This window comes from Eschrichtius robustus, chromosome 3 (assembly GCF_028021215.1).
Source record: "Eschrichtius robustus isolate mEscRob2 chromosome 3, mEscRob2.pri, whole genome shotgun sequence".
NCBI lineage: Eukaryota > Metazoa > Chordata > Mammalia > Artiodactyla > Eschrichtiidae > Eschrichtius > Eschrichtius robustus.
Window position 1 is genome coordinate 74,274,923 of NC_090826.1, and position 11,237 is coordinate 74,286,159.

Consider the following 11,237-nt stretch of genomic DNA (forward strand, 5'->3'; position numbering starts at 1 on the left):
AGTATTCCTGAAAGAAAGATCATGCCTTACCTTTGAAGGAGAATGGGAATTTGTATGGAGAAAAGAGAATCACAAGGAACAGATGAAAATATATCAGATTGGCCTGAAGAGAGACAGGTAGATGGCTTTCTTGATAATAATAAGCAACAACAATAATAACCATACCTCCTGAGCCAAACTATTTACTCTTATTTAATCTCTACTAACTTAATCCTTATATCAGCCCTGTGAACTAATATTATTCCCATTTTGCAGAGGGAGAAACTGAGGTTCAAAGAATTTAGGTGACTTACCCCAGTTAGTAAAGGATAGAGCCAAGAATTCACCCTCAGCTCTGTTGACTCCAAATTGTGTACTTCTAACTACTACATAAACTGCCTTCCTCTATAAAATCTTTTGACTATATTAACTGGAAATAATTATATCCCCTTTTTTATAGAGAGTAGTATTCTGGAGAAACTGCCCTGTGATCAATAAAAACAATTTGAAAATTGCTTCTTCTACTTGCTACCAGGAAGAAGAGTAATTAGTGACAGGGTCTAGACTACCTTCAGCAGTACAGAGCCAGAGCCAAATGGCTGCAAGGAAAGCTATGCTTTTAGCGAAGAAACACTTAATAAAAGCCTGTGACTGATTCATTAGTATCCCTGTCTGAAGCTGGAGCCCTCGCTAGTGAATACGTCCATCTCCACTGCTAGACTCTATAAGACTTGTCCCTGGGCTTTATTGGTGTTTGAGAGAAGAGGCAGGAGGGAGCAGAGGGACAGGAAAACCTATTTTATTTAGCATGAAAGTTAACATTAAAATGGTAGTGAGAGAAGGTGACAAAAATAAAAGTAAACCAAAAACAACATGCAGTGAGAATCTGGGGAGGGTCGCAAAGAAGAAATCTCGTCTGCGAATCCCACGTAGGCGATATGCTCAGATAGGCCAAGGGCTGCCTAAATATCTACCCGCATAAAAAAAATCACCAAATCCCTTGGGAGGAATTTAAAAATTCTTGCCAACATCAGAAATTATTGTCATATTCTTAATCAAAGTGGGGTAGTGAAGGTTGCCTTAAATCTTGGGGATAGAGCCTGGTAGGGCATGCTGCTGTTGGTTATTGAACATACCCTGAAGGTCTGTGGTGTCTGAATTCAGTGCTTCCTCTGCAGGAGGGACACATGTAAGGGACAGCTCTTGGAGAGGCCCCTTGGATGCATCTGACCCAATCTTTGGGGGACTCATCTTCAAGAAAAGTATCAATAAGAAAACCTAAAGAGCAGACTTACAGGATCCTAATAAGAACTATAATGCTGACAGGGAAAGAGGCACAGTTGTGTGACTGCAGTGGCTTTGAAATCAGACCAGGTCCAAATTCTGCCTTACCACTTACAGCTTTGTGTCTTGTGACATATAATTTGATGTCCCTGAGCCTCAGTTTCCCGCTTTGTACAAATGGAGATAACTGCCCCTACAAGTAGAGTTGCTGGTGAATGTGAAAGGGCTGGCTGGCTCAGTCCCTGGTACCTGGTGGTGCAGTGAGGTCAACCCCAGTAAGAGTGGCCATGTCAGGCCTGGCTGTGGATGTAGCAGCAGAAGAGATAACAGAGGGGCACTTGATTAAGGGCACTAGTTTTTAGAGTGGGGAGCACTGCTGGAAACAGCAGAAGGAAGACTCTGGCATGTCTCGAACCGCAAGGGATTCTACCCGGGCCAGGGAGGCACTTGGCTGGCTTGGGGTCCCTGGATGGTATGGGCTGAGGTCCAGGACCAAAGGTCTCTGAGACCTTCCATCATCCTCGGCACACAGCAGGACTTAACAAATGTTACTCCTCAGTCCCATCCCCTGCCACTAAATACCCAAGTAGGTTAGTCTGTTGAAAGCAAGTGGTACCCATGAGATACAGAGTAAGGTTAAATGATAGCTACCCTTCATTTCCCTACCCCTGCTCATCAGTTCAGCTTCATATCTTGCCACACCCTATTTCAAACTCCACTTCAGCTATCCTGAGCTAATTATGGTCACCCAGGCCCTGCATGTGTTCTTCTTTGCCTGTAAGCCTTTGAATTTACTATTACCTCTTTCTTGAACATTCTTTCTCTTCCTTGCTACCCAACTACCAATCTCTTTACCTGCCTAACTTCTTCTGACTCAACTTCTTTAAGTCTCAGATGTCTATTCCTCTAGGTAATTTGCCCCAGCCCTTCAAGTCTGGAGTAGGTGCCCCTTCTATGTGCTCTCAAAATGCTCTGTTTTTGCCTTATCAGAGTCTTTATCAAATCACATTACAATAGCCTCTTCATGGGTCTGATTTGTTCAAAAACAGTAAACTATGAAAGCAGAAACAATTTCTATCTTGGTCGCCATGGCAACCCCAGTGCTCAGCAGAATGCTTGGAACACAATTGGTGCTTAATAAATGTATCATGAATGACCGAATGCTGCCCCACCACCTGCACCTCTTGTGTAGTGACATGGAATAGTTCATGAAAATACCCCAAAGATTGCAATACAGGAAAAGCTGCTTCAGCTCAGACCCCAATCAGGAAGTTCCTCTTCCTGGGAAAGTGAGGAAAGCAACTTCTGCCCTCTGGTCACCACAGCCTGGAGATCACAGGCACAGCTGGCTGGAGAATAAAGGGCCAGGAAGGGCAGAATCGCAGGTAGACAAAGTTACTGACACAGCACAAAGTGTTCACATTGCTAATAAGACAGAGCATTCTAGCACCGTGCAGCTATCCTGGGGTTCATGCAAGACACACGCGGGAGAGGTCAGCACTCTTTAGCAAGCTCCCTCCTGACTGTGACGCTCTGGCAAAGGCTGAGTAATCATGTGCACTGAGAAAAGAGTCAGAATAAAGAGGACATAACCATCCGAGACTGGAGCAGGATGGAACAAGAACGGTGTGGGACACCCAAGAGTCCCTCAGCAGGACCTGACAGAACAGATAACAGCCCAGGCCAGACTGAGGCTGTTCTCATCAATAAGACCTCCCCGGTTCTGCAGTCTGAGAAACCGGAAGTAGGTGCCAGAATCCTATTGTGTATAATGCACAGTGTAGGGCGGGGATCCATGTCCAAGATAACCGTACAGTAAAATCCCAAGGTTGCTCTCATCTGGAGGGTGGGCGGGTAGCTGAGAGGATGGAGTCAGGCCAAGTGTGAGTCTCTGTTCCACCACCTATTAGCTCTGTGAATGGCGGCAAATTTCTTCATTTATAAAATTAATAATAGTAGTGCCCATCTAGCAGGATTGCTGTGAGGATTACAGGACAAAAAAACATAAAGTACTTAGAAAAGTGCCTGGCAAATAAGAAATGTTCAATAAATGTAGCTATGACTATCATTGATAAATAATAATTACGTCATATTTTGCATCAAAGGGTCCTTCCAGTTACTGTTAGAGAGCAATAGTCAGACGACTGTACACCAGTCCAGAGCTAGGGTGGCTAATATCAAAGACTGCTGCTATGATATGGCCTACTTCTGCCTTCATACTTTGGTTGTCTTTCCTCAGGCTTGTGTGGCTTGAGGGAACAAAGTCATAAAAGGAAACAATTTCCTAGAGTAATACTCTGGACAAAATGTCAGTAGGAGTAAATCTATACTTGGCTCTACACAAGAAAAATTCCCTTTTCTTAGACATGTCTTCAAATATAAAGGGATAGAGAATCACTGATTGCCTGCAAGTAATGTTGGAGAGAACTCTGAGAGATTTTAAATGAATCTTACGCATCTTCGCTTAGATACTGAGTGTTCTCTTATTTCCACGTCATATTGAAAGTGATGTAGGTTGTCACTACAGGTCTAGGAGTTCTTAGCCTGGAGTCTGTTAATCTCTACAAGGCCCAGTGGATGGATTTGAGGTGGAAAAAATATTAGGAAAGATAAGGGAAAACTTTTATAGATTTTAATTTTAAAATGACTAGAATTTTCTCTCAAGTATTCGAAGAGCTTTTGTAAGCATATCTCTACCCTCCATAACAGAGGGAAATACAGAAGTGCTAGCTATTTTGGACCCATCACACATATTTAAATATTAATTCAGTTGCAGTGTGCAGTGATAGATGGAAGAACTATGCATGGAGACATGCCCCCCTCTCTATCTTTGGAATGTGCTAGAGAAGTTCTTTCAATTTTCCACCTAGATTTTTCCTTTGCCTGGCTATTTTCTTGGGCATTTGTGAACGAGAAGACTTCTGAGAAAAACGTTGAACTAATATGAGAAAAAGGGGCACTCATATGAACCATCTTAATATCACTCTGTTGGATCTTAATAATACATAAAGATAAGAACAATAATGATGAATAATAATCTTAGAGGCATCTGGTATTTTTTGGCTGCTTAGGATCAACTAAATCTCAGATGGAAAAATATTGATATCTGCTAGCAAATGTCATGTTGCTTTAGGCTGTAGAGTGGCTTATTTTTACTATCAAGGGGGGATATGCCTTGAGTTATGTTCAAAGTGTGACTCCAAAGGGATTTGTCAAGCAGATGTTTCAAGCACAATATAATGACTCATATGCATAATTATTGCAGAAAGGGCGACCTGTCACCTAATGAAGACTCCATCTACAGGTGTTCCGTTATTTTCATACTTCTGCCTATTACAAAGGATGAGAGACTCATCACTAAATGTCAAGGGAAATGCTAATTTTCTTCTTGCCAGCCTCTCCATAGTACCAATAGCCTTAGGGTAGGGAACTGGAACAAGGCCTCAGGAGCCTCTAGGAATAGGAGCGGAAAACCTCACAGCGAAGAATTGATGGAGACCTCCAAACATGCAGTTGGAAGGAAATTCTACTGAAATGCATACACTGAAAGATTTCTCTTTCCTAATGTATAAGACTTGAAAATAAAAATAATAGTAGCAACGATTTAGTGAGGGTTTGATGGGAAATTTCTATATATGAGTTCCTCTAACCCTTTACAAGAACCCTGTGAAGCAGATATCCTTAACCAAGTTTTACAAAGGAAGACACTAGGGTTAGGTAACTTGCCAAGATCACACAGTTACTGGGTGACAGAGGGAGGAGGAGTACCTCGACCATTTGCCCCAAAGTGACACGTTCTTTCTCACCATGTCAGAGTCCCTGCACTCATTAGGGAGAGAAAGGAAGCATTCTGATCCCTCCCAGAAGGAGGGAAGTGGGCATGCTACTGCAGAAACTTGCATTTCTATACCATTTAAAAACTTTCTATCCAGTAAAAACCTATATTATCTTATCTATTCCTCACAAAAACGCTGTGATTTGGTGGGAAGGACCCTTATTTTAATATAAACTAGATCAGTGATGTTAAGTGAGCTTTCCAAAGTCACACAGCTGACAGACAGACTGATACAGTGTAAAGGGCCCTACTGAGACTGAACAGTGTTATTCTACCTACACTATACTAGGCAGAACTTACCCCAAACTGGGAGATGCCCCCTGCTCAAACCATTGGTTTTTCTAGCACTTCAGTCATTTTTCTAAATTACAGATAAATTCTAAGCTCAGATGAATTCTGTGTTTATTGCAGGTTTGTTTAAACTGTGAAATAAGGGAAGGAAAGAAGAGTGATTGCCCTCTGGGGCAGGATTAAAATTCAGCTCCGTGCCTTCAACAACGGGGCACCACTTTTGAGTTGAACATTGACATTTTTCTGGATCAGGACCATTGAAAACATGAGTAATGGAGGCTTATTTGTGGTCAATAGAACCATATCACTAAAGGACTGTTTTCAGTCCATCTGCAAAGACAAAGAAATAACTGCATCATGATAGAAAAGAAACAAGGTAAGAAGGAACCAACATTTAATGAGCACCAGTTATGTGCTGGAGGCTATGTACGCAGCATCTCACCGAATCCTGATAGCATTTTGTAAAGGTGCAGCTCATGAGTCCCACCTTTAGAAAAGGAAGCTGACACTCATGAGGTTAAATAGTTTGGTCAAAACTGCGTGGCTAATGAGAGGTAGGACCAGGCATGGACCCAGGTTTGCCTGATTATTTTTATGATACTCAGCTATCTCCCTGATATAACATTATAGTGAAGTTCTTTATAATGGGATTTTACCTACATACCCACATTTATTTGTTTCTCTGATTAGATTTAATTCATTCTAAAATCTGCATAACCCCAAAACTGAAGTCTCTGAAACCTTTTTCATTCAATCCATACATTCATCTCTATTTATTTAATTCCTTTTAGTGACAAGCACCGTGGTAAGTGCTGGAGATAAACAGCAAACAAGGCAGTCACTATTCTGCCCTGATAGAGATTAGAACGAACTTTAGAGTAGAATAAACTTTTCTGGTAAAGAATCAAAGAGTATTTTAGGTTTTACAGGCTGTATGATCTCTGTTGCAACTACTTAGCTCTGCCATTATGGCATAAAGTAGCTATACATAGTACATAAATGAATGAGTGTGACTGTATTCCAATAAAACTTTATTTACAGGAACAGACAGTGGGCCAGATTTGACCCACAGGAGTTTGCTGACCTCTGCTTTCTAGAGGAACTTCAGAAAAGAAACCAAGTATTTAGAACACATTGTGATAATTACTCTAATTGAAAAAATACAATGGGTTTTGGGACTATATTGTAAGGGACACCTAAGCTGGATTGAGAGAGATGGGGGATGGCTTCCAGGAGGAACTGGTATCCACAAAGCCCCCTAAGTGATGAGTAGGAATTAACCAAATAAAACTGTCTGGTCCTCTTCCACTTATTCTACTTATATTTCCCTTTAACCACATTTTTCATGAACAATTCTTTATTTTACAAATGCCTGAGTCATTTTGTTTGTCTCATCCCATTTCATCAAAATAATGATGCAACAAGCATTCAGCTTTCTGTCACATTCTAGATTTTACTCTGTATATTAACAGTCTTATAACAGTTTGAACAAAAATAAAGTTGAACTTAGATATGAAAATTTTATGGTATGTAAACCATACCTCAAAAAGTTATTGAGGATAAATAAATAAAGCCAACAGTCTAACTCCCAGGAGTCCTCACAGGATGACTGCACTTTGATGAAGCCAGCACAGACCAGGGTCTGGAGAAACCCAGCTTTATCTCAACCTCAAATTCTCACACATAAAGCTTTAAGGAACATGAACTCATAACCAAAAATCAAAGGTACACATGGTAGCAAAGTATCATGAGAGAGAGTCATAGAAATAACAGGTAGCAAAGTCTGACCGGCAACGATTGGAATTATCAGACACAAAATAAAAGTCATATATTTAATATTTTTGCAGAAATGAAAGAGAAGGTTGAATAGCTTCTCTCGAGCAAGAAATAAGGCACTATAAACAAGACAAAGAAAATTTGAAAAATAACCCAACAGAACTTCTAGAAATGCACTAATAAGTGGATTAAGAAACAGATTGAACACAACTGAAGAAAGAACTAGTTATTTGTAAGAGGTAGAGTAACAGATTAATCTTGCCAAAGAGAGAATTAGAGAACTGGGAGACTGATCCAAGTAAAGAATCAGGGATTAATGCAGACACACACGAGATAGAATACATGAGAGAGACATAAAATGAACTAGAAATGAACTTATTTACAAAACAGAAACAGACTCAAAGACACAGAAAACAAACTTATGGTTACCAAAGCGGAAAGGTTGGGGGGAGGGATAAATTAGGATTTGGGGAGTAACTTATGTACACTACTATATATAAAATAGATAAACAACAAGGACCTGTTGTATAGCACAGGAACTCTACTCAATATTTTGTAATATAACCTACATGGGAAAAGAATCTGAAAAAGAATATATATATTCAGCTACTTTTGAGCTGAACATTGACTTTTATCTAGATCAGAATATATATATTCTTTTTCAGATTCTTTTCCCATGTAGGTTAGTACAAAATATTGAGTAGAGTTCCCTGTGCTATACAGTAGGTCCATGTTGTACGTTAAGAAAACCATAATTCAAAAAGAGACATATACCACAATGTTCACTGCAGCACTACTTACAGTAGCCAGGACGTGGAAGCAACCTAAGTGTCCATCGACAGATGAATGGATAAAGAAGATGTGGCACATATATACAATGGAATATTACTCAGCCATAAAAAGAAACAAAATTGAGTTATTTGTAGTGAGGTGGATGGACTTAGAGTCTGTCATACAGAGTGAAGTAAGTCAGAAAGAGGAAAACAAATACCATATACTAACACACATATATGGAATCTAAAAAGAAAAAAAAATGGTTCTGATGAACCTAGGGGCAGGACAGGAATAAAGACGCAGACATAGAGAATGGACTTGAGGACACGGGGAGGGGGAACGGTAAGCTGGGACGAACTGAGAGAGTAGCATTGACATATATACACTACCAAATGTAAAATAGATAGCTAGTGGGAAGCAGCCGCATAGCACAGGGAGTTCAGCTCGCTGCTTTGTGACCACATAGAGGGGTGGGATAGGGAGGGTGGGAGGGAGACGCAAGGGGGAGGGAATATGGCGTTATATGTATACATATAGCTGATTCACTTTGCTATACAGCAGAAAGTAACACAACATTGTAAAGCAATTATACTCCAATAAAGATGTTTAAAAAAAGGATATATATATATTCTTTACTGTGCACCTGAAACTAACACAACATTGTAAATCAACTACAATTAAAAAAAGTTTTTAAAGAATAGTATTAAAAATGTACTAGAAAGATATGATAGAGAGAATGTGGAAGAGGCAAAATTTGAAGAGATCAAGACTGAGATTTTCACAACTAGAGATTATCATACTAAGCGAAGTAAGTCTGAAAAAGAAAGGCAAATGCCATATGATATCACTTATATGTGTGGAATCTAAAATATGATACAAATGAACCTATCTACGAAATGGAAACAGAATCATGGACATAGAGAACAGACTGGTGGTTGCCAAGGGGGAGAGGGTTGAGGGAGGGATAGAGTGGGAGGTTTGGGTTAGCAGATGTAAGCTTTTATATAGAGAATGGATAAACAACAAGGTCCCAGTGTATAGCACAGAGAACTATATTCACTATCCTATGATAAACCATAATGGAAAAGACTATTAAAAAAAAAGAATATGTATGTATAACGGAATTACTTTGCTGTACAGCGGTAATTAACACAACATTGTAAACTGTACTTAAATTAAAAAAAAAAGACTGAGATTTTCTAGGATTATTGGATGAATGAATGCAAACTTCCAACCATTAAAAAAGAAGCCCATTACCAAGTAAAGTACTCGTCTTTGTTCACTATACTTGGCCAAATTACAATGAAGGGATTTTCTACTATTTCTACTCTATAGAGGTAATCACGTCGTGAAGGAGACGTGATGTTTTCATAATACTGTACTAATTGGGCTTCAAAAGTGGGTAATGTGAAAAACATTCTGCTCAGTTTCCATTTTCTCCATCCACCAAATTCACTGTGCTTCCTTCCACGACATTACTTTGCTGTTGTTAGTAAAAACCCAGGACACACTGGAATCTAGGCTTTAGGGTAATGTTGAAATCCCTGGAACCCCTCAACCACCGGTACAGTGTTTGACACCTAGTGATTGCATAAGAAAGGTTGTTGACTGACAATCAGCATGATCAGGTCAGCAACAACGGGAGATTAAGAAAGCTTATTGAAAGTGACATCTGAAAGGAAAGAACCTAATTAATTGCATTTTTCCAGACCTTGAAATACATTTGGCTTTAGCAAAACCATCCTAAGACAGATATCCTGTAGCTCAATCACAGGAAGGGCTCAGGTTGTAGTAAAAATAATCTTAGCTAACACTTATGGATCATTTACTATTTGCCAGGCACTGTGCTAAGCGTGTAATGAGGAGAAAACGGGAATTATTTTATATCCTATTCAACAAATGTTCTTTAGCCTACGTAAATGAAAACAAGTTGCTTGCATTCTGTATATGAGTCAATGAATCCTAAGCCTAGTGTGCTCACCTATTATCATTATAATACCAAAAGTTATCACAAGATAAAATTAAATTTATTTCACTTTAACTTGGAAAAGTAAACTTCATGCTATGAAATTTTTTTAAAAACTGATGAAATTTTGGGGTTGCTGAAATCCTTTTTTTTCTGAGTGCAGTAAACACATACATTAAATAAAATGATACCCATGGAGGAATGGTCAGAAAAATGCTTCTCGGTTTACCAGTTTGGTAGGTTGTGAAACCAGATACAGCACACGTTGGCCTCAGGGCAGCAAGTCTCAAAGTTTAGGGTGCAGCAACATCACCAAAAAACTTGTAAATAGTGTAGATTCTTGAGCCCAACTGGAAGAATTCTTATTTAGCAGGTTTGGGTTGAGGTCCCTTTTTGCCAGCACCACAGGAAAATGTGGGCAGGTGGTCCATAACATTCCTCACAAAATTCTGTTTTAGGAGAAAGAGCTCTAAGCCCTTCGTTTTTTATGAAGCCCAAGAATCCTGAACAACACCAGCTCAACCATAGAAGTGATCCAGTTTGCAAGGGTCCAATTTAGTCTGAATACCTAAGCGACTCTGATCTGGATCCGTAAGCAAAGGGACAGATCAGAGCCATAATGATTTTCAGGCATAAAGTAAACTGCTATTTATTATTACAGCATCTTTAATAATTGATTCAAAGGCATCATGCACTTAAAGAAATGTTTTCATCTGCCTATCTACTTCTTCCCTCCTCCAAAAAGAGAATGGTCTCACCTTTTTATAGTCATGGAAATGAGCCATTTTCCCTTTGCCTTCAACTTCAGATTCAGTTTCAAGAATGGGAAAGAATAATTTGGGCAAAACAGATGCTTGTAACATTTTTATTTGATCTGAAGCATGAGCGGTCAATATGTTTACCTGATTGCATTGCAACCAATTGGACACCAAGGCCTCTCTGAAGTAAAGCACCATGCTGAGTGGCTAAAACCAGGAGGTGGAGAGGCTATGTAAACATCTTCAGTAAAATACAACTGAATTTGCTCTTTCTTTGAAGCAAGCCTTTGAAGTACCCTTTAGGAAATGTTTCCTTAAGATAGAGAATATTACAAGTGATAGATCCTAATTATTACTAAGATAGATACAAAGTTTTGTCATTTCTGTGTAATGTCTGAAACACAAACATTTGCTCTCACTCATAGAGAGACAATCATAAGGGGAAAAACATGAGACAGATTTTATTCAACATCTATTTATCAATCCAGAGTTCTCCTGTCTACTGAATTTCATACTACATGATGTTTACTCCCAAGAGTTAACTATACATCCCTTTTTTTCTCACCAGGACTTT

General features: G+C 39.4%; 1 protein-coding gene across 2 annotated transcripts in view; it reads right to left on the reverse strand.

The window, feature by feature from the left end:
• LOC137762363 (uricase) overlaps positions 1 to 10,730 on the reverse strand; it is a 41,990-nt gene extending 31,260 nt beyond the window's left edge. For both annotated transcript variants that reach the window (XR_011073540.1, XM_068540187.1), the window contains exon 1: positions 10,664 to 10,730. Coding sequence is in view for 1 of the 2 variants with exons in the window: in XM_068540187.1 (XP_068396288.1) it covers positions 10,664 to 10,690 (27 nt within the window). In the remaining variant the exon portion in view is untranslated. The remainder of the gene's footprint in view (positions 1 to 10,663) is intronic.
• Between the last annotated feature and the right edge of the window lie 507 nt (positions 10,731 to 11,237).